This window comes from Bos mutus, chromosome 14 (assembly GCF_027580195.1).
Source record: "Bos mutus isolate GX-2022 chromosome 14, NWIPB_WYAK_1.1, whole genome shotgun sequence".
Classification (NCBI taxonomy): domain Eukaryota; kingdom Metazoa; phylum Chordata; class Mammalia; order Artiodactyla; family Bovidae; genus Bos; species Bos mutus.
Genome location: NC_091630.1, coordinates 8594620 through 8619819, shown reverse-complemented (window position 1 = coordinate 8619819; position 25200 = coordinate 8594620). Strand labels below are relative to the sequence as shown.

The 25200-nt window shown below is 38.1% G+C and overlaps 1 protein-coding gene across 1 annotated transcript in view; it reads left to right on the top strand.

The window, feature by feature from the left end:
* Positions 1-11195, top strand: part of PIP4P2 (phosphatidylinositol-4,5-bisphosphate 4-phosphatase 2) — a 71951-nt gene extending 60756 nt beyond the window's left edge. The window contains exons 6-7 of the mRNA XM_014480653.2: positions 10087-10177; positions 10823-11195. Coding sequence (XP_014336139.2) covers positions 10087-10177; positions 10823-10966 — 235 coding nt within the window. The 3' untranslated portion in view covers positions 10967-11195. The remainder of the gene's footprint in view (positions 1-10086; positions 10178-10822) is intronic.
* Positions 11196-25200: the final 14005 nt, after the last annotated feature.

The following is a 25200-nucleotide window of genomic DNA, read 5'->3' as shown; positions in this document are numbered from 1 at the left end:
GGTTACCATTCTGAAACCCTCACTAAAGAGACTGATGAAAGATGAAGTTAGGGGAAATATCCCTGAAGAAATTTCTGCACTGCACGAGTAAAGAAAGTATGAACCAGTAAATGCTAAACATTCGTCAGAAGCACTGACTGTAAAATAGCAAACTCAGCAACAATGGGACTTCCCGGGAGGTCCAGTGGCTAAGAGTCCACCTGCCGGTGCAGGGGACACGGGTTTCATCCCTGATCTGGGAACGAAGATCCCACGTGAATGAGTGAGTGAGTGAAGTCGCTTAGTCATGTCGACTCTTTGCGACCCTATGGTCTGTAGCCCGCCAGCCTCCTCTGTCCATGGGATTTTCCAGGCAAAGATACTGGAGTGGGTTGCCGTCTCCTTCTCCACATGCCGGGAGGCAAATAAGTCCCAGCGCTAACGGTACTGAGCCTGTGCTCTGGAGGCCGTGAGCCCCAGCTACTGAGCACACGCCCGGCACGTGCTGAAGCCCACACGCCCGAGAGACTGTCCTCCAGCACAGGGGAAGTCAGGCAGTGAGAAGTCTGCACAGCGCAGCCAGAGCGTAGATCCGGCTCACTGCGACTAGAGACAGCCTGTGCGCAGCAGCGAAGACCTAGCACAGCCAAATGAATAAATTAAAAAAAAAACAGTAACAGGGGCTTCCCTGGTGGCTCAGTGGGAGAGAATCCATCTGTCAGTTGCAGGATAAGTGGGTTCGATCCCTGGTCGGGGAGAATCCCACCTGCCCTGGAGCAACTAAGCCCATGCGCTGTAAGGACTGAGGCATACATGCCCAGGAGCCCTGCTCTGTAACAGGCCAGGCTCCTGCAGTGAGAAGCCTGCACTCTGCAACTGGAGAGTGGCCCCTGCTTGCCACAACTGGAGAAAAACCCACATAGCAACAAGCACCCAGAGCAGCCTAAATAAATAAATAATAAAAGTTTTCATTTTTGTTTAATAAATTAATTTAATTTAATAATTTTATTTAATAGATTTAATTTATTAATTCAATAAATGTAAATTATTTAATAAAAATAGATAAATAATAAAATTATGAGAAAACAATAACAGAAATACTGTTAATGCTAACAAAATTGGAGAAACAAAAATAGAATTGAACTGACACATTGAAGAACAAACACACGTAACATGGGAGTGGAGTATTTGGAGTTAAAGCTTCCTAAGATCCTTGCATTTGTTGGAAAGATAGATTTTTCAAATGATTATAATTTTTAAAAGGTATCCATATTAAAAATTAAGTTCCACTGTTAATTAAATAGAAATATACATCATTATGCCAGCAAATTTGGAAAACTCAGCAGTGGCCACAGGACCGGAAAAGGTCAGTTTTCATTCCAATCCCAAAGAAAGGCAATGCTAAAGAATGCTCAAACTACCGCACAATTGCACTCATCTCACATGCTAGTAAAGGAATGCTCAAAATTTTCCAAGCCAGGCTTCAGCAATACATGAACTGTGAACTTCCAGATGTTCAAGCTGGTTTTAGAAAACGAAGAGGAACCAGAGATCAAATTGCCAACATCCGCTGGATCATAGAAAAGCAAGAGAGTTTCAGAAAAACATCTATTTCTGCTTTATTGGCTATGCCAAAACCTTTGACTGTGTGGATCACAATAAATTGTGGAAAATTCTGAAAGAGATGGGCATACCAGACCACCTGACCTGCTTCTCGAGAAACCTGTATGCAGGTCAGGAAGCAACAGTTAGAACTGGACATGGAACAACAGACTGGTTCCAAATAGGAAAAGGAGTACATCAAGGCTGTATATTGTCACCCTGCTTATTTAACTTATATGCAGAGTACATCATGAGAAACACTGGGCTGGAGGAAGCACAAGCTGAAATCAAGATTGCTGGGAGAAGTATCAATAACCTCAGATATGCAGATGACACCACCCTTATGGCAGAAAGTGAAGAGGAACTAAAAGCCTCTTGATGAAAGTGAAAGAGGAGAGTGAAAAATTTGGCTTAAAGCTCAACATTCAGAAAACTAAGATCATGGCATCTGGTCCCATCACTTCATAGGAAATAGATGGGGAAACAGTGTCAGACTTTATTTTGGGGGGCTTCAGAATCACTGCAGATGGTGATTGCAGCCATGAAATTAAAAGATGCTTACTCTTTGGAAGGAAAGTTATGACCAACCTAGATAGCATATTAAAAAGCAGAGACATTACTTTGTCAACAAAGGTCCATCTAGTCAAGGCTATGGTTTTTCCAGTGGTCATGTGTGGATGTGAGAATTGGACTGTGAAGAAAGCTGAGCGCTGAAGAATTGATGCTTTTGAACTGTGGTGTTGGAGAAGCATCTTGAGAGTCCCTTGGACTGCAAGGAGATCCAACCAGTCCATCCTAAAGGAGATCAGTCCTGGGTGTTCACTGGAAGGACTGATGCTAAAGCTGAAACTCCAATACTTTGGCCACCTCATGTGAAGAGTTGACTCATTGGAAAAGACCCTGATGCTGGGAGGGATTGGGGGTAGGAGGAGAAGGGGACGACAGAGGATGAGATGGCTGGATGGCATCACTGACTCAATGGACATGAGTTTGAGTAAACTCCGGGAGTTAGTGATGGACAGTGAGGCCTGGCGTGCTGCAATTCATGGGGTCGAAAACAGTCAGACACAGCTGAGCAAGTGAACTGAACTGAACTGATACATCTTTAAAATTCAAAATAGTAGGCAGCAAATGAAATAGGAGCATCAGCTGCTGCTGGTAAGTCGGTCCAGTCGTGTCCGACTCTGTGCAAGACAGCAGCCCACCAGGCTCCCCCGTCCCTGGGATTCTCCAGGCAAGAACACTGGCATGGGTTGCCATTTCCTTCTCCAATGCATGAAATTGAAAAGTGAAAGTGAAATCGCTCAGTCGTGTCCGACTCTTAGTGACCCCATGGACTGCAGCCCACCAGGCTCCTCTGTCCATGGGATTTTCCAGCCAAGAGGACTGGAGTGGGGTGCCATTGCCTTCTCTGAAGAGCATCAGAGTCAATCCAAAAGAAATCTAGAAAAGGGGATAGGAGGGTAAAGAAAACAGAGTATAAAACCAAAATAAGAAGAAATAATCAACATATATTAGTTGTCAGAATATATATAAACTTAATAAAACTTGTGAGGAATTGTCAGACTAGATTTAAGTACATCTATATTCAATTTGAAGATGAAACACATAAAATATGAGAACATAGAATAAAAGTAAAAGGTGAAACCGTGAAACGCTAACCGAAAGGAAAGGTATACCAGGCAAACACTAACCAACAGTAAAATAGCAATAGTAATACCAGGTAAAATAGCAGAGACTGCTGTTCTTTTCTTCCTTGCAGTGGAACTGTCAGTCTTAACGGCTGCTCAGCTAGAGACTCCACTTCCTAACCTCTCTCGCAGATAGATGGTTGTGACCATGTGTTTGTGTTGAGGACCATGGAATATGAACACAAGTGATGAATACATCTTCCTGGGACTCTATTTAAAGACAAAACCTGCTTGTCCTGCTTTTTACTCCCTTCTTCCAGTTGCTTGGAGAAGGCAACTGCAACAGGATGTTTGTTACCATATTGAGTGAGGGGCAGTCATGGAACAGAACGGTTACCAGCCCTTGGGTGTACATTCACCTTTGAATTCTTATGTGCAAGAGAAATAAAGCTGCTGTTTTATAGATTTCTCCGTTATAGCATTTTAGCATATACCTTAATTATCTCATATGCTTTAGGGTATTATTGTCATTATGGTCACTTCATTGGAAATATAAATTCCAAACTTGTGTGCAACAAGTAATCTAACTTCGATACATATAAAATAAAAATGAATAATTATAAGAACTGTGCTCTTGACAATCAACATAAATGCTGTCAACTAAAAAAAAGGCACAGTGTGAGAGTTCGGAGTTAAGTTTTATCAGGGATAGATATGCTCCAGAGAGGTAGGGAGGAAGGTCAGTATATGTGTGATTTTGGTGAAGGGGGAGTACGTGCAATCAAGCACCGATTTTTGCAAAAGATTGCTACTGGTCTTATGAAGTCATTAGTTGCTACTAGTGACTCTTACTACCGCTAGTAGACATAAGAAGAGTAGACATTAGTGCTTTTCTAGAAATGAGGAGCTGCAAGAATTGGGCTCATAAAATCTTCTCCTGAAAAGATTTATCTGAAGACCCGGTCTGCCAGATTTTCTCAGAGAACAGTGTCTCATTCTGGAACTCCACCCTGAACTCCTTTCAGGGAGTGTTGAAGGTCAGTAAGCTGCAGCAGCTCATGATTTAATCCTTGTAGAGGTAGCTGGCAAGTGCCAATTTGTAACTGGCGATGCAAAAAGCAAAATTGTAATACTTTTAGAAGAAAAGGTAGAAAAATATTTTTATGACAGAAGTAGAAAAGAATTTCCTAAAAAAGTACAAACCTTAAAGGAAAAGATTGGTAGTTTTGACTGTATTAGAAGTATTTTGTATTACATTGGTATCACTAGTAAATACTCATATCAAAATATGTTATTAAAGATGAATTTGTAAAAACAGACTATAAGAAGATACGTATGGGGACTTCCCTGGCAGTCCAGTGGCTAAGACTTTGCCTTCCAGTGCAGGGGCTGTGGCTTCAATCACAGGTCAGGGAGCTAAGACCTCACGTGCCTCGTGGCCAAAAAAACAAAACGCAAAACAGAAGCACTGTTGTAACAGATTCAATAAAAACTTCAAAAATAGTCCATATTAAAAAAATCCTTTAAAAAAAGAGATATGTGTGGTATATATAGCTGTATGGAATAGTACGCAGATTATATAAATATCATCTATGAATTATCTAAATACAGCCCAAGGCAAAGAGACAATAGATATGAACAAGCAATTAATAGAAAAAATCAGTAGTCAACCTGCATATGAGAAGATGTCCAACCTCACTACAAATTAGTTCTATATTAATACATAATAAATCCACAATGAAATACCATTCACATTCATGAAATTCTCAAACCTGAGACCATTACCAAGTTTTGAACTGTTAATGAGGATATAGGTAGAACTATGAAAGTTTTCATATAGTGTTGGTGAGATATAAATTTGGCATTTGTTAAAATTAAAGATATGTCTAACGTACAACCCAGCAATTCTATTCCTAGGTATATGTTTGATAAATTCCTGCATATTTACATAAGGAAACATTTAGAGTGTATTTGAAACAGCCTTGTTATAATAGCAAAAAAACAATTTTTTTTAAGTCCCTGACTGTCCATCAACAAGAAGAATGAGCAAGCTCTGTGTGTGTGCGTGTGTGTGTGTGTGTGTGTGTGTGTGTATAATGGAAGATAGTTGTGGAAATGAATGAAGTAAATTTCTGCATGTGAATATGGAAAAGTCATGTAGAGTATCAAGGGGAAAAAAAACAAGTCACAGAAGCAAACAGTTTAATACATGTATCTGTAAAAAGTTTTAACACTTGCAAAACAATATTATGTGTTACATACAGATACCACATTTGTATTAAATGTATAAGAGATTTTATTATCCATGCAACAGGTGTCTTTGGTCATTGCCTTTCCTTGTGATAAGATGGCACTTGGGTTGTAAAGTAGCGGTAAATTATTTCTTTCCTGTGAAGATTTTCCAGAGGTAGAGACTGTTTATGTTGAGTGATGAAAAATGAGCATGGTTTTCTAAGTATTAGAAAACTAAAGTGTGTTTTTAAACACACTTTAAACACAAAAGTGTGTTCCTTTGGCTCATAGAAAAGCTGCTAAAACATTCACTTAGAAACGTTTGACTTATTCTAGTAAATTCAGTTGCCTTCTAATCCATGGTGGATTGGGCTTCCCTTGTGGCTCAGCTGGTAAAGAATCTGCCTGCAATGTGGGAGATCTGGGTTTGATCCCTGGGTTGGGAAGATCCCCTGGAGAAGGGAAAGGCTACCCACTCCAGTATTCTGGCTGGGAGAATTCCATGGACTGTATAGCCCATGGGGTCACAAAGAGTCAGACACAACTGAGCGACTTTCACTTTCATTTCCATTGTAGATTAGACTGCCAAACGCAGATACGTAGGTAAATGAGAAATGATAGCCGCCTGTGAGATGTAACACAAGAGAAATAACCAAATGCACACATGGTTATTAAAAGCAGTCAAAGGTTAAATATAACATATAGGGAGTGAATCACAGATTCCCTATTAACTCCAGATAATAGGCTGTACACTACCGCAATTAATGATAACCACCCCCACCCCCAGATCATCCAGATGTTTCTGTTTTGGTTCAAGTATGCAGGAATTTTTATGATACATATTTGCAACAATGTTCATCAATTTTAAAAAAGATTTGGGACTTAAAGGAAGTTACTTTTCTGTTATGCAAAAGTAACCTTTTTGGAATAGCACACTCCTAAATTATGCCTAGTAAGTGATGCATTTCTATATTTCATTTATTCAATAGACATTCTATGAGTAATTTACCACATGGTAGGTATAATGTTGACCCTGGCTGGACACAGACAAATCAGATAATTATATATATATTTATATATATATATATATATACACACATATATATAGCTGTCTGCTGTCACCCTGTTTAACCTGTTCACTGAGGACAAAATGAGAATGCCAAGCTGGATGAGTTAAAAGCTGGAATCAAGACAGGTGGGAGGAACACCACCAGCCTCAGATGTGAGAATGACACTACTCTAAGGGCAGAAAGCAAAGAGGAACTAAAGAGCCTCTTGATGAGGGTGAAGGAGGAAAGCGAAAGAGCCAGATTAAAACTAGATATTAAAAAAACTAAGATCATAGCATCTGGCTGCATTACTTCATGGCAAATAGAAGGGGAAAAGGTGGAAATAATAACATTTCCTCCTGTTGGGCTCTAAAATCACTGCAGATGGTGACTGTAGTCATGAAATCAGAAGACCACTGCTTCTTGGCAGGAAAGCTATGACAAACCTAGACAGCGTGCTGAAAAGCAGAGACATTACTCTGCCGACAAAGGTCCGTATAATCAAGGCTATAGTCTTCCCATGGCCTTGTGTCGTTGTGAGAGCTGGACCATAAAGAAGGCAGAGAGCCAAAGAATTGATGCGTTCCAACTGTGGTGCTGGAGAAGACTCTTGAGAGTCCCTTGGACAGCAAGGAGATCAAACAAGTTAATTTTAAAAGAAATCAACCCTGAATACTCATTGGAATGACTGATGCTGAAGCTGAAACTCCAGTATTTTGGTCACCTGATGCAAACAGTTAACTCATTGGAAAAGTCCCTGATGTTGGGAAAGATTGAGGGCAGAAGGAGAAGAGGGCATCAGAAGGTGAGATGGCTGGATGGCATCACTGATGCAATGGACATGAACTTGGGCAAACTTCGGGAGATGGTGAGGGACAGAGAGGCCTGGTGTGTTGCAGTCCATGGGATCCCAAAGAGTCAGACACAACAGGGCAACTGAACAACAGTAATATCATCCACTAACACAATATGTGATATATGATGTGTTAATGTATGTTTGTTTAGGAAAGGAGAAAGTACCAGTTTGGCTTTTTGACCTTTGCTATACTTTTACTATTCTGAAATTTTTTAAAAAATTAGAAATAGAGAGATCTGAAAACTATTGAATTTAGAATTTCAGTTGAGAGATATATCTTATGAATTTCCCATAGGCTTCTTGCATATGTATTTAAGATTTTTAAAAGTTTAACCTCTTTAATTTTGTAATCCTAATTCTAACAATGCAAAAAATCAGTATTGTTAAAATGGCCATACTACCCAAAGCAATATACAGATTTAAAGAGATCCCTATCAAATTACCTATGACCTTTTTCACAGAACTAGAACAAATAATTCTTACATTCATATGGAATCATAAAGGACCCAGAATTGCCAAAGCAATCCTGAAGAAAAAGAACAAAGCTGAAGGCATAATGCTCCCAGACTTCAGACTACACTACAAAATTACAGTAACCAAAACAGCAAGATATTGACACAAAAACTTATATGGATCAATGAAACAGAATAGAGAGCCCCCAAACAAATCCACACACCTATGGTCAATTCATCTTCAACAAAGGAGGCAAAAATATACAATAGGGAAAAAATAGTCTCTCCAGCAAGGGGTGTTGGGAAAGTTGAACAGCTATATCTCTAATGAAATTAGAAACACTGTCATACCATGTACAAAAAAAACCTCAAAATGACTTAAAGATTTAAACATTAGACATGACACCATAAAACTCCTAGAAGAGAACATAGGCAAAACATCCTCCAGTATAAATTGTACCAATATTTTCTTAGGTCAGTCTCCCAAGGCAATAGAAATAAGAGCAAAAATAAACAACGGGCCTAATGAAACTTACAGCAAAAGAACCATTAAGAAAATGAAAAGAAAAACTAGTGGCTGGGAGAAAATGACTTGCAAATGATGTGACTGACAAGAGCTAAATTTTAAAAAATGCAAAGAACTCAACAACAGCAAAAAAACCAACCCAACTGAAAAACGGGCAAAAGACCTAAATAGGCATTTTCCAAAGACAGACAAATGGCCAAAAAGCACGTTATAAGATGTTCAGCATGCCTAATTATTAGAGAAATGCAAGCAAAACTACAGTGAGGTCCCATCTCACACTGGTCAGAATAGAAATTGTTAAAAATTCTGCAAATAACAAATACTGGAGAGGAGTGGAGAAAAGGGAGCCCTCCTACACTGTTCCTGGGAGGGTAAGTTGGTGCCATAGTGGTGGGGTAGGGGAGAAACAGATTGGGAGTTTGGGGTCAGCATATGCAAACTAGTATATATAGAATGGATAAGCAACAAGGCCCAGCTATGTATCACAGGGAACTATATTCAATATCCTGTGATAAACCATAATGGAAAAGAATGTGAAGAAGAACTTATATATATATGTACATATGTATATGTAAAATTGAGTCACTTTGCTGGACAGCAGAAATTTAAAAAAAATTGTAAATCACCTCTACTTCCATTTTTTAAAAAGCAGAATGATTTTAGATGTTGCTTGTGAAAGTAACTCAGTCATGTCTGACTCTTTGTGACCCCATGAACTATACAGTCCATGAAATTCTCCAGCCAGAATACTGGAGTGGGTAGCTGTTCCCTTCTCCAGGGGATCTTGCCAACCCAGGGATCGAACCCAGGTCTCCCACATTGCAGGTGGATTCTTTACCAGCTGAGCCACCAAGGAAGCTTGGCTGGCATTATTTACAAGAAGGAAAATGCTAAGTGTCCAATAGTAGGGAATTCATTAAGTTATGTTATATTCATCTTTCAGAATTCTAGTTTGAGAATACCTAATGATGTAAGAAAATGCTTATGCTAAACTGGTAAGTTAGAAAAGATGGCTGTAGAAAAATAGGCAAAATGTTCAGTAGTATTCACGGTAGTGAAATTATAGGTAATTTTCCTTTTTATTCTTTATTCTTATTTTCTACACTAAACATATGCCAACAGTTATAAATGTAAGAGAATCAAATGCTATTTTTAAGATAGCACCTATTTTCCGTTCTGAAATAGAGTTTTTTGGAAACAAAATTTTATTTTGGAAAATCATTGTTGACTATTGTGGGTTTTTGTGGATATTGTCAATGACCAAGACTTGTATTTTGTTTAAAACTACAACGAGTCACACACAAACTCACTAATTATGATTTAGATAGCTCATTAAAAATATCATTCTTTTTTACCATTTTTGTTCTGGTTGCGCTGGGTCTTCGTTGTGGCCTGCAAGCTCTTTGTTGCAGTGCGCAGGCTTTCTCCAGTTGCAGGGAGAAGGCTTCTCTTGTTGCAGTTTGCGGGCTTCTCTAGTTCTGGCTCGAGGGCTTAATTGCCCTGCGGTATGTGGGTTCTTAGTTCCCTGACCAGGGATTGAACCCACGTCCCCCGCATTGAAAGGTGAATTCTAAACCACCGGACCACCAGGGAAGTCCCCCAAAATATCATTCTTATTATGCACGTTCTTGTCTCTCAAGTTGAAGAAATAAATGGAAGTATATGTGTTACTGAAGCTGTGAATTAGTACTCACAATGATGATATGGAGAACCTTCATGTAAATACTTAATATTCTGTTTTGTTCTCCTGAATTTACAGTTCTTCAGTGGGTAGTGCACTGCCTCGAAGGCGCTGCTGTGTATATATTACCATTGGAATGATGTGCATTTTCATTGGAATTGGATTAACTGTGAGTATTACTCTGTTCATTGTTAGAATTCTTTCCTCTTAACTTGATCAGTAGTAAATGGTGAGGTTTGGAACAACTTCCATTGATCCCTAAAGAACCTGCCTCCCTAACGTACCAGGCCAGAAGCTTCTAAAAAATTTTGAGCAATCTGAAGGCAATCCATGGGCTTGTTCTCAGCAGAGTTTGCCCACCCGGGTGAAATCATGTCTTGGGATCCCTCTGAAGGTTCTTGATATGGGAACTTTCATCATCCGTTTAACAAAAAGTCCATTTGTTTTTATTTAGTGCTAGCACCAGTTTTGCCATGGCCAGAGCTGAAGCGATACTCACTCAGCTACAATGGGCTAAAAAAATTCTTTTTATTCAAGTCAACCAAAGATTTATTATCAACATGGGGATGGCATCAGGGATATAGATTAAATTCCTTTATAAATGTTTTAATGGAATTTTTGTTGATTTGATAAAATCTATAATTAACATAACCTGCTATGTCATTTTATGAAATTTCGCTCTGTCAGTGTTAGTCAGCAAATGCAGCAACTCATGTTTTGTCATCTCGGGAATACGTTTCATAAAAATCACCAAAAAAGCCAACACAAATTCTGAGTTTGTAACCTCTTATTTTTATATTGCTTTTTATTTTAGGTTGGCACCCAAGATTTTGCAAGACGATTTCATGCAACCTATGTTTCTTGGGCAATTGCTTATCTCTTAGGTTTGGTCTGCCTTATCCGAGCTTGTTACTGGGGAGCCATAAGAGTGAGTTATCCAGAACACAGTTTTGCATAAGCTTATTTATGACTTTGTGATGCAGTTGAGGGTATCTAGCAGTTCTTGATAAGCTACTCTGGACATCTTTAAATCATTTACCTAATGGATTTCATTTTCATTAATGTATGAAATTTTAAGACTGGGAGCCTTAGATGAACAAACGTTTATTGTACTACATTATAAGCAAATAGTTTGTTTTGCTGCTAAGTTTTCAAGCTCCAAATAATAAAGCTTGGTCTTCATGTTCTTTTACATCTCTTAAAGGTATTTTTGATTTGTTCCCAATCATTACACTTAACACCACACTTTCATTATTTTTAAATCAATTATTCTATTACTTGCTGGTCTGTGAGTATTCTCAAGGAGTGTTTATAAATATTGCTGTAATAGCTTCACATTTATACTCACTTTTTAATTAAGCTATCACACTTGCTTGCTTTAAATCTAAGCAATATGCATTTTGCTTGAACTGCTTATAGTAACTTTAACCTAAGATCATAGTGACATTGTTCAGGAAAAAAAAATGTTTAGTGTACCTTCAAAGACTTGACATTCTTGTCAGATAAAGACCATTTCTAGATACTGTATGCTTGTTTTATGTTGTTTGTAGAAATAAATAATATTTTGATAGTAATTTAATATATAAGAATAAAAATATTTATTTGTCCACCGTTGGAGATATGTTGGATAAATGTCTGTTCTCAAAGATCACAGGACTTTTGTCTTTCATTTTTGTTATTGTTCGAAAATGTTCTAGTTATAAAAGTTCTGGCCTAGATTTATGAAATTTAATATTAACCAGCTCTATGTATTCCTTTATGGAACTTGAAGAAAGTGTTTCACATAACATGTTTCATAATATTTAACAGTTTACAAAAATGTATCTATATCAAATTGTCCTCCTTTTCATTAGATCATGGTTAATTTTTCTTATTGGGGTGTGTGTGTGTTTTAGTCGCTCAGTCGTGTCTGATTCTTTGCACCCCCATGGACTGTAGCCTGCCACGCTCCTCTGTCCATGGAGTTCTTCAGGCAGGAATACTGGAGTGGGTTGCCATGCCCTACCCATGCCATGCCCAACCCTAACCCTAACCCTACTTTATGGAATACTTGGGGCTTCCCAGGTGGCACAGTGGTAAAGAATCTGCTTGCCAGTGCAGGAGATGCAAGAGACTTGGGTTCGATGCCTGGGTTGAGAAGATTCCCTGGAGGGGGAAATGGCAACCCACTCCAGTATTCTTGCCTGGAAAATCCCACAGACAGAGGAGCCTGGAGGGCTACAGTCCATGGAGCCACAGGGTCAGACACAACTGCGCACACACACATGGAATACTGAAATGTGAAGGAAGCCTGTGACACTGTACACGGGCTAAAATATCAAGATTAGATGTAGTTAGTTTTATCATCCTTCTCAAAGATAGCTGGTCAAAATGATTGCCAAATTTATTCCAAATACAGATCAAAGACAAAAAGCAATGTTCTTTTCTAGGAATTGACTAGGATTTAAAGAATCACCTCTTGCACTGCCCATCTTTGTAGTTTTAAAAAGAAATTACTTAGCTGAAAGGTAATATTCTAAAGCTTTCGAAGTAGTACTGAATAGAATTAGATAATGAGGTGATCTGAGTAAATCAGTTGGCTATTCCAGGGATAAGAATAATATTTTTAACTATTTATGTTCCTGATTAGTATAACAATGTACTCATCAGAGAGTTTGGGGTAAAATGCACATAAACTTCACGGAGTAAATGATAAATGTATAAATGCACTAGCTCAGGATTATATGTATCTTTGAAAATACACTAATAAAGATTATTGTTCAAAAATTACCTTGTTGTATTCCATTAAAAAAAAAAAGGTCTTTCCAAAGTTGCCTTGAGATCTTACTCTAAAGTTGTCATGTTCAAGAATGCATATGATGTTCCTTTATATAATATTCAGTTACATTTTTCCAGTATTTTTGTGCTTTATTTTAAATATTTAAACATAAAGATTTTAAATCCATTTGTAATATACTTAATCCTAGGTATGAAATAATCTATTTTTTTCTCAATGGTTGACTAGTTGTAGCAGCATTGTATACTGAATAATACATTCCTTCCCCCATTAACTTTAAACCACATTAAATTATATCCTGTATGATCATATTTCTTTTGGAATATAACTCCATGATAGCAAGAAACTTGGTCTTATTTGTTGCTTTATTTCCAGCATTTTGAACAATGCTTAGTGTGTATGTGTTCAATAGATGCTTATTGCACAAGTGAATAAATGATTGAATGAATTGGTATGTTAAATTCTTATATACTATGTGTAGGTAAATATTTGTATAGACTTGTGATAAGGAAAGACTTTCCAAGTAGAACCTCAAAGCAGATATTAATAAGAAATTCAACACCCATTTGTGATTAAAAAAAAACTCTCGATTATGTGGGTGTAGAGGGAACATACCTCAAGATAAGAAAAGCCATATATGACAAGCCTACAGAAATATCATAGTCAACAGTGAAAAGCTGAAAGCCTTTCCTCAAAGATAACGGAAAAGACAAGGTGTCCACTCTTGCCACTTTTACTCAACATAGTACTGCAAGTCCTAGCTATGGCAATCGGGGCTTCCGCCACCAGGTGGCGCTAGTGGTAAAGAATCCGCCTGCCAATGCAGGAAATGCAAGAGAGGTGGATATGATCCCAAGGCAGGGAAGATCACCTGGAGTAGGAAACGGCAACCCGCTCCAGTATTCTTGCCTGGAACATCCCATGGACAGAAGACCCTGGCAGGCTACAGTCCATGGAGTTGCAATGAGTTGGATGCGACTGAGTGCGCGTACACACACACACACACACACACACACACACAGAGCTACAGCAATCAGATAAAGAAAAGACATAAAAGGAATCCAAACTGGAAAGGAAGAAGTAAAACTGTCACTGTTTACCAATTATATGATACTATATATATAAATGGACTTCCCTAGTGGGTCAGACAGTAAAGCATCTGTGTACATTGCTGGAGACCCAGGTTTGAGCCCTGGGTTGAGAAGATCCCCTAGAGAAGGAAATGGCAATCCACTCCAGTACTATTGCCTGGAAAATCCCATGGACAGAGGAGCCTGGTAGGCAAATACAGAAAATGCTAAAGACACCACCAAAAAACTACTAAAACTAATAAATGAATTCAGTAACTTGCAGGACAAAAGATTAATATATAGAAATCTGTTGAATTGTATACACTATCAGTTGACTCATTGGAAAAGACTCTGATGCTGGGAGGGATTGGGGGCAGGAGGAAAAGGGGACGACAGAGGATGAGATGGCTGGATGGCATCACTGACTCGACAGACGTGAGTTTGAGTGAACTCTGGGAGTTGGTGATGGACAGGGAGGCCTGGCGTGCTGCAATTCATGGGGTTGCAAAGAGTCGGACACAGCTGAGCGACTGAACTGAACTGATCAGAAAGAAAACCCCATTTTTGTAATGGATCATTTGTAAATGATCCATTTGTAATTGTATCAAAAAGAATAAAACACCCAGGACTAAATCTAATCAATCTTTTACAAGAGGTGAAAGACTTATACTCATTAAACTATGACATTAATGAAAGAAATTGAAGACCACACAAACAAATGAAAAGATATGCCATCCTCATATATTGGAAGAATTAATGCTGCTAAAATAAGATTCATTGTAATCCCTATCAAAGCACCAATGGCATTTTTCACAGAACTAAGACAAATAATTCTAAAATTTTACAGAAACACAAAGACCTTGAATAGCCAAAATAATTGTGAGGAAAATGAACAAAACTGGAGATATTATGCTCCCCAATTTCAAACTATACTACAAAGCTGCTGTAATCAAAACAGTATGATGCTGGCAAATAAACAAACATATTATTAATAGAATCAAGAATCAAGAGCTAGAAATAAATCCACATGTATGTGGTCAGTTAATCTGGAAGGAACGCAAGTATATACAATGGGTAAAGACAATGTCTTCAATAAATGGTGAACAGTTAGATGCAAAAGAATCAAACTGGACTACTTTATCATATCACATACAAAAATAAACTCAAAATGAGTTAAAGACTTAAATGTAAGACCTGAAACCATAAAACTCCTAGAAGAAACATAGGCAGTATGTTCTTTGAGTTGAGTCTTAGCAATATTTTCATGGGTATGTCTCATCAGGCAAGGGAAACAAAGTCAGAAATGAACAAATGCGACCACATCAAGCTAAAGCTTTTTCTCAGCAAAGGAAACTATCAACAGAACAAAAAGCAACCTATTGAATGGGAGAAGATCTTTGCAAACAATACATCTGATACTAGGTTAATACCCAAAATATACAAAAAACTCATACTACTTAACATCAAAAAAAAATAAAAATAAAAAGTGGGCTGAAGACCTGAATAGACATTTTTCAAAGAAGACATATAGATGGTCAACAGACACATGAGGAGATGCTCAGTATCACTAATATCAGGGAAATGCAAACCAGAGCTACAAGATACAAACTTACAGAATATTTATTATAAAAATGATAACAAGTATTGGTGAGGATGTGAATCAAAGGGAATTACTGATCACTGTTGGTGTGAATGCAAATAGGTACAGATACATGGAACACAGTATTTAGGTTCCTCAAAAAACTAAAAATAGAACTACCATGGGATGCTGCAATTTCACTTCTGGGTATTTTGTGAAGGAAAGAAAAGCATTAGGTATATGTACTCCTATTTTCAGTGTAGCATTATTTATGATAGCCAGGACATGGGTGAAGCCTAAGTGTCAATTAAAGGATGAATGGATAAAGAGGATGTGGCATGCATAGTAAATGGAATGCTACTCAGCTGTGAAAGAAGAATGAAGTCTTGCCATTTGTGACAACATGCATAGACCTAGAGAGTATTATGCTAAGTGAAATAAGTCAGAAAAACACAAATACCATGTGATTTCACTTATATGTGAAGTCTAAAAAACAAAGCAAACAAAACAGAAACAGATTCATTGATACAGAAAGCAAATAAGTAGGGTCTGAGGGAGATAAGTGAAATAGATGAGAGAGATTAAGAGGTACGTACAGACTTTCAATTACAAAATAAATAAGTCACAGGGATGTGATGTATAACATAGGGAATATAATAAGTCATGATCAATAACTTAATATAGGGCATATAGTAAATAATATTTAATAGTAATATAGTTATAGGTGGTAACTAGATTTTTTATGGTGATCATTTTGTGGTGTATTAAAATATCAAATCATTATGTTGCATGCCTGAAATATATTGTAAGTCATTATAATACTTCAGTTTTAAAAGATTAATAGAAAGGAGTAATAACTTGTATGATTAAAAGAAAAAATCATAAGTAAATCCAAAGGACAAATTGGGGAAGATCTTTTAAAAAATAGTATAAAGAATTAATCTTTTTGATATGAGAAGGGACTAAAGGCATGATTCAGTTCAGTTCAGTCACTCAGTTGTGTCTGACTCTCTGCGACCCCATGAATGGCAGCACGCCAGGCCTCCTTGTCCATCACCAATTCCTGGAGCTTACCTAAACTCATGTCCATTGAGTTGGTGATGCCATCCAATTATCTCATCCTCTGTCATCCCCTTCTCCTCCCGCCTTCAATCTTTTCCAGCATCAGGGTCTTTTCAAATGAGTCAGCTCTTCGCATGAGGTGGCCAAATTATGGGAGTTTCAGCTTCAGCATCAGTCCTACCAATGAACACCCAGGACTGATCTCCTTTAGGATGGACTGGTTGGATCTCCTTGCAGTCCAAGGGACTCTCAAGAGTCTTCTCCAACACCACAGTTCAAAAGCATCAATTCTTCGGCGCTCAGCTTTCTTTATAGTCCAACTCTCACATCCATACATGACTACTGGAAAAACCATAGCCTTGACTAGACGGACCTTTGTTGACAAAGTAATGTCTCTGTTTTTTAATAGGCTGCTGCTGCTGCTGCTAAGTCATTTCAGTAGTGTCCGACTCTGTGCGACCCCATAGACGGCAGCCCACCAGGCTCTCCTGTCCCTGGGATTCTCCAGGCAAGAACACTGGAGTGGGTTGCCATTTTCTTCGCCACTGCATGAAAGTGAAAAGTGAAAGTGAAGTCGCTCAGTCGTTTCTGACCCTCAGCGACCCCATGGACTGCAGCCTTCCAGGCTCTTCCATCCATAGGATTTTTCCAGGCAAGAGTACTGGAGTTGGGTGCCATTGCCTTCTCCGTTTTAATATGCTAAAGCCATTCAAAAAAGAAGAAATACAGTAGTTAATAAACATCATCTTTTAAAAATTTGCTAACAGTCAAAGACTATATATTAAAAACTATATGAAAAAAATTTAACCTACCATAACAAAAGTAAAATAGAGCAGAAGTATTGGAATATTCCTGCAGTTTTGAAGATATGGGCAAATACACACATTCTTGCACCTAGTAATTCTATCTCTTAAGAATTTATCCTAAAGATGTTATGGATAAAATATTAAATATGTATGTACAACAATGTTTATCACATTTTTATTTAAAATGGGGGTTAAAAGAAGAAAATGTCTAAAAATTCAATCATGTGGACTAGGTGAAATAAATCAGGGTTTCCTAGGTGGCTCAGTGGTAAGGAATCTGCCTGCCAATGCAGGAGACCCCAGTTCAATCTCTGGGGCAGGAAGATTCCCTAGAGGAGGAAATGACAACCCACTGTAGTATTCTTGCCTGGGAAATCCCATGGATAGCGGAGGCTAGTGGGCTACAGTCCATGGGGTCGCAAAGAGATGGACATGACTTAGTAACTGAGCATGCACAGGTGAAATAATTTATGGTATATCTATACTGTAAAACAACACGCAGTAATTAAATTTTTCATCTGTTCAATTGGTTTACAAAATATTGTGAGACAAAATCAGGTCAGAATCTGTAGAGTATAATTCATTTCTTAAAAGTAGTTTTATATATTATGTGTTGAAGAAACTAAGGATAATTAAACACTAAATGTAAGAATTAGTTTTCTGTGCATGATAAAAGATAACTGATTTTTACTTTATTTCTGTACTAGATTAATAGTTGGAAAGTCATAAGTTTCCTTTTGATAAACAGGTACAAATGCTAAGTGATGATCACATCAATATTTGTTACATTGTCATTTAGATTCTTAAAGAGTTAAAATAAATTTATTAAAATCCAAACCAATGTATTTAATTCCTAAAACTTTAAGTTTAAAATTAGCACATTATATATTCAAGCTTAGTCATATATGAATTATATTTTTAAGTAACTACATCCAAATATATGGATGTGAGAGTTGGACTGTGAAGAAGGCTGAGTGCCGAAGAATTGATGCTTTTGAACTGAGGCGTTGGAGAAGACTCTTGAGAGTCCCTTGGACTGCAAGGAGATCCAACCAGTCCATTCTGAAGGAGATCAGCTCTGGGATTTCTTTGGAATGAATGATGCTAAAGCTGAAACTCCAGTACTTTGGCCACCTCATGCGAAGAGTTGACTCATTGGAAAAGACTCTGATGCTGGGAGGGATTAGGGGCAGGAGGAGAAGGGGACGACAGAGGATGAGATGGCTGGATGGCATCACTGACTCGATGGACGTGAGTCTGAGTGAACTCCAGGAGATGGTGATGGACAGGGAGGCCTAGCGTGCTGCGATTCATGGGGTCGCAAAGAGTCGGACACGACTGAGTGACTAAACTGAACTGAATGAACTGAACATCCAAATTTATGACACCTTATACTAGTGTTATTTAAAATAGAACATGTCTTCCAGTGACTAGAACAGAAGTGGAACACAAAGTGCTGGGAAAATATTATTGGAAAGAATATAATATAGCCACTAGTCAGAAAAGGAAGGATTTATTTGTCCCCTGTGCACCAAAGTAGCAAAAAAAAAAAAAAAGGCCTTAGTTCTTATTAAAGAGGGAAAAGATAGAACCATGATCAGGTGTTTTTGAGCAAGTCATTTGTGAGTATACATGTGTCAATTTGGAAGAAAAGAAAGAATTCTAGTGATATATGGCAAGTACGGTGCTAGCTTCACATGTGCTGTTTAATATTCACAGGAATCCTAAGAAGGAAGTATTCTTGTTTCTCCTTTGCCAGAGGAAATTGACGTGCCATTCCCAAAGATCTGAAAAAGATTTTGTGTAGAATAGGCAACTGCAGACAACAAGCACGCCCTGTTAATTCTGATGCTGGGTTTTCCTGGATCAGTAGAGATCCTGGGTTTTCCTGGACCATACTCTGTACTAAGCCTTGCTGAAAATGTACACAGCACATGTTCAGGTGCACTTTCTCTGGCACTCACATTTTAATATATAGAAAAAGCCTTGATTGGATGTGAGTAGCAACTCATACACAACTCATTTCTTTTGCTTAGCTTTTATTTTTGATCTAGCTATACTTGTGTTTCTGTTCTGTCATGAAACTATAGCCATTTCCATGTTCATGGTTTGGAAAAATTACTATAAAATCTAAGTTTGCATTTGTTCAGTGTGGTTTCAGTGTACACGCACATATTTATATAGTAAGCACCGAAGGAAAAAAACCCTAATGTTTATTGAGCTGCCTTACATATATTGGTTTAATCTCCATGTTATAGTTATCATAATTCCAAGAAGTCAAGAGAGGTTAAATAATTAAAGGTCACTCAGCTTATATGTGGGCATCCTCAATGGTTTGTGGTGAAGAGTCTGCTCTCAATGCAGGAGACACAAGTTCCGTCCCTGGGTCTGGAAGACCCCCTGGAGGAGGAAATGGCAACGCACTCTAGTATTCTTGCCTGAAAAATCCCATGGATAGAGGTGCCTGGCAGGCTACAGTCCAAATGGTCACAAAAAGTCAGAAATGGCTAAGAGACTGAGCACAACACACACAGCTTACATGTGTGATGGAGCAAGGTGAAATCAAACAGTCTGTCTGCCTCCAAAATTCATCTGCTTTCCACTGCAACTTGAGATTTCATTGTGCGTTGCTATGTAGAGAATAACTTCTGAATTTTGTGTCCCCTGCTGTTCACTGTGTGTAACTCATCTCTGGAAAGGGAAGAAAATACTTGTCCTACATATTTATTTCACAAACAATAGAATACTATAGCTTAAAAATTTTTACTTTATTATATCAAACTTTATTAATTTTATTTCATTTTATCTTAACAGTACAGGTTGCTATTGTTCAGTCGCTATTTGTATCTGACCCTTTGAGACCCAATGAACTGCATCATGCCAGGCTTCACTGTCCTTCACTATTGCCCAGAGTCTGCTCAAATTCATGTCCACTGAGTAGGTGATACTATCTAACCATCTCATCCTCCATCACCTCCTTCTCCTTTTGCCATCAATCTTTTCCAGCATTAGGGTCTTTTCTGATGAGTTGACTTCACATCAGGTGGGCAACATATTGGAGCTTCAATTTCAACATCGGTCCTTCGAATGAAATAGTCAAAGTTGATTGCCTTTAGGATTGACTTGTTTGATTTCCTTGCAGTTCAAGGGACTCTCAAGATTCTTCTCTAGCACCATAATTCAAAAGCATTCAGTCTTCTTTATGGTCTAACTCTCAGGTCTGTTCATAACTACTGAAAAAACATAGCTTTGACTACATGGACCTATGTTGGTGAAGTGATATCTCTGCTTTTTAATACGCTGTCCAGGTTTGTCAGAGCTTTCCTTCCAAAGAGCAAGCATCTTTTAATTTCATGGCTGCAGTCACCATCCGCAGGGATTTTGGAGCCCAAGAAAATAAAGTCTGTCACTGTTTCCATTGTTTCCCCATCTATTTGCCAAGAAGTGATGGGACCAGATGCCATGATCTTAGTTTTTTAAATGTTGAGTTTTAAGCCAGCTTTTTCACTCTCCTCTTTCAACCTCATCAAGAGTTTCTTTAGCTCCTCTTCACTTTCTGCCATTAGGGTGTATCATCTGCATATCTGAGGTTGTTGATATTTCTCCTGGCAATCTTAATTCCAGCTTGTGATTCATCCAGCCTGGCATTTCACATGGTGTACTACGCATGTAAGTTAAATAAGCAAGATGACAACATACAGTGTTGTTGTATTCTTTCTTAGTGTTGAACCAGTCAGTTGTTCCATATCCAATTCTAACTGTTGCTTCTTGACCTGCATACAGGTCTCTTAGGAGACAGGTAAAGTGATCTGGTACTCCCATTCCTTTAAGAATTTTCCACAGTTGTTTTGGTCCACGCAAAGGCTTTAGCATGGTCAATGAAGCAGAAGTAAATGTTTTTCTGGAACTCCTTTGCTTTCTCCATGATCCAATAATGTTGGCAATTTGATCTCTGGTTCCTCTGCCTCTTTAACACCCAGCTTGCACACCTGAAGTTCTTGGTTCATGTACTGCTGAAGTATAACTTGAAGGATTTTAAGCATAACCTTGCTAGCATGTGAAATGAGTGCAGTTATATGGTAGTTTGAAGTTTCTTCAGCTTGTCCTTCTTTGGGATTAGAATGAAAACACCTTTTAGTGTTTTACAGACTCCAGTCCTGTAGCCACTGCTGAGTTTTCCATATTTGCTGACAGATTGAGTGCAGCACTTTAACAGCATCATCTTTTAAGATTTGACAAAACTCAGATGGAATTCCATCAACCTCCCCTAGCTTTGTTCATAGTAATGCTTCCTAAGGCTCACTTGACTTCACACTCCAGGATGTCTGGCTCTAGGTGAGTTATCACATCATTGTGATTATCCTGGTCATTAAGACCTTTTTTGTATAGTACTTCTGTATGTTCTTGCCACCTTTTCTTAATCTCTTCTGCTTCTGTTAGGTCCTTACTTCTATCCCATATCATGCCCATCCTTGTATGAAATGTTCCCTTAATGGCTCCAATTTTCTTGAGATCTCTAGTCTTTACTATTCTACTGTTTTCCTCTCTTTCTTTCCATTGTTCATTTAAGAAAATCTTATCTCTCCTTGCTGTTCTCTGGGGCTCTGCATTCAATTTTATACTTACTTCTCTTTCTCCATTGCCTTTCTCAGCTTTCCCCAGCTATTTGTAAAGCCTCCTCAGACAACCACTTAACTTTCTTGCACTTCTTTTTCTTAGGGATGGTTTTAGTCACTACCTCCTGTAAAATGTTGCAAACCTCTGTCCGCAGTTCTTCAGATACTCTGTCTACCAGATCTAATTCTTTGAATGTATTTACCACCTCCATTATATAATCATAAGAGATTTGATTTAGATCGTACCTAAATGGCCTAGTGGTTTTCCCTATTTTCTTCAATTTAATCCTGAATATTCCAATAAGCAGTTGATGATCTGAGCCGCAGTTAGCTAGCTCCAGGTCTTTTTTTTTTGCTGACTATATAGAGCTTCTCCATCTTTGGTTGCAAAGAGCCTAATCAGTCTGTTTTCAGTACTGACCATCTGGTGATGTCCATGTGTAGTTTTCTCCTGGGTTGTTGGAGAAAGGTGTTTGTTATGCCCAGTGTATTCTTTTAACAAAACTGTTAGCCTTTGCCCTGATTCATTTTGTATTCCAAAGCCAAACTTGCGAGCTACTCCAGGTTTCTCATGACTTCCTACTTTTGCATTCCCATCTCCTATGACGAAAAAGACATCTTTTTTTAGTGTTAGTTCTAGAAGGTGTTGTAGGTCTTCATAGAACTAGTCAACTTCACCTTCTTCAACCTTAGAGGTTGGGGCATAGACTTGGAATACTGTGATATTGAATATTTTGCCTTGGAAACAAACTAAGATCATTCTGTCATTTTTGAGGTTGCAGCCAAGAACTGCATTTTTTTTAACTGTTTTGTTAACTATGAGCCTACTCCATTTCTTCTAAGGGATTCTTGCCCACAGTAGTAGATGTAGTGGTCATCTGAATTAAATTCACCCATTCCCATCCAGTTTAGTTCACTGATTCCTAAGATGCTGATGTTCAGTCTTGCCATCTCCTGCTTGACCATGTCAAATTTACCTTAGTTCATGAACCTAACATTCCAGGTTGTTATGCAATATTGTTCTTTACAGCATAATCCTACTAATTTTTCTGTGATTTTGTTAATTATAAAAAATAAATACATATAGTAAAAACCAATATTACAGGAATATTACATATTAAATATATGGAAATTGACATATAATGAGTTTTTATAGTTGTTTTATTCTTTAAAAAATATTTATTTGGCTCTGTTAAGTCTTAGTTGCAGCACTTGGGATCTTTAGTTGCAGTCTGCTAACTTAGTTGTGGTATACAAATACTTAGTTGTGGCATGTGGGAATCCAATTCCCTGACTAGGAATCGAACCCAGGCCCCTTGCATTGGGAAAATGGAATGTTAGCCACTGGACCACCAGGGAAGTCCCTGCAATGATTTTTTATTAAAATAACTTCTTTTTCCTGTAATGGCAGTTTATTTAAATGATTGTTAAATAGCACCAAATGCTTAAAAAATTAATTTTTATATTTATTTTACATGCTGTTTCAAATTTAAATAAATACTAAGATTCTTTATGTTTGATACATGTACCTACATTTGACCTTAAGTTGGAATATCATGTGAAAAACAGGAAAAAAAAAGCCTATTAAAATTTCAGATAAGGCTAAAGATCTGAGTACAGTTTGTAATTTAACAAGTAAGAGTCTTTGATCTATCACAGAGACAGTCTTCAGTTTTTTAAGTGTAACTAAATCTCATTGTTGGCTCAGACGGTAAAGCATCTGCCTACAATGTGGGAGACCTGGGTTCCATCCCTGGGTCGGGAAGATCCTATGGAGAAGGAAATGGCAACCCACTCCAGTATTCTCGCCTGGAAAATCCCATGGACAGAGGAGCCTGATGGGCTACAGTCCGTGGGGTCGCAGAGTCAGACACGACTGAGCGACTTCACCTTAAATCTCATTTAAGGTAGTTTACTAAATAGGAAGTGATCACAGATTTTGCTCTTTTTAAATGTCTTATGCTTATGTGTAATGTCTGGATATAGAACTACTATAAATTCCCAGCATTCAAATAATTTCTGAAAAACCTTGCTACAGTGTCTGATATTCTACACCGAATATACCATTGGCTTCAAGTATTTGGTATTTAAATAATCTTGAAGAAAATGCATTAAATTTTTATTAGTAATTAAGCCTTTATCAAGAGTAAGCTCAGGAGATTTGTAGAGAATTCCTCAGGTTATGCAATGCCTTATTGCTTTCTGGCCTTTTCCTACACATCTGCTATATGATTCCTTTCTTTAAAAGCGTCTCTCTGCCTACTGTCTGCAATCCACAGATCTTCTTTTACTCTCACATAATGCAGACTTCAGTACCAATGTGAATGGCTTCTCTAGTACTCTGGTCTAGACTCAGTTCTTTGATTCCCTCAAGTTCAATGACCTTTATCTCCATTACATGTCTGCTTTTTACTGCTGTAGCTGTACCGTGGGTGCCCATACTTAGAACTACTCCATCTCCAAACTAATAGATAGGCTCTGTCTGATCGTATGTGTCCTCTGTCCTTACAAAATTTGCTCTTTGTACTGCCATTCCTAAATATCACCTTTAACACTTCTAATTTCTTGATTATTCCAGTCTGTCATCTGTATATATCAATGAATCCCATAACCACAAAGATAAATGCCACTACATATTTTTGATCTTTACCTTCAATTACTCTCCAACATTGCTTACCTGTCTTCAGTTCTCTCTGCAAATTTCCCACATTTACCATTTGAAAACTTCAGTCCTAAGGCCCCTTACCACACTTTGCACAGCAGATCCCCTTCCTCTTACAGTGGTTTTTCATCTAATCTTCCCTTTGTTCCTTCCCTTCACCTACCCTCTAGATTCATCTCATTCCTCCTCAGGGGACTCACAATATTTTTTCATTATTTCTGAGATCTGCCTGGCTGCCTAAATCAACAACTAGCCTCACCATTTTCATTTTTCTTTCTCACACCCTCTACAATCCATTAGCTCTCCCTGTTCTCTAAAGTGTGTGCACTTTTCTTCATGGCTTCTCCCCTATCTTAATTGTGGCTCTCATCAACATTGCATGTAAAAGTCTATTTGAACTGGTCACTCTGCTTCTGTTTTTGTCTTGCCTGCTGCCTGTACCTCTCCTCACTCCATTTTCCACATTAGTCACTTAGGTGATAATTTTCCATATACACATAAGATCTTATCATACCCTACCTAAAGGCCTTCAGCATCTCTCCACATCCTTAGAGATAAAAGGCTCTTCCCTTCCTCTGCCTAATATTGAACCACTACCCTAGCAGTGTCTCGTATTTTGTG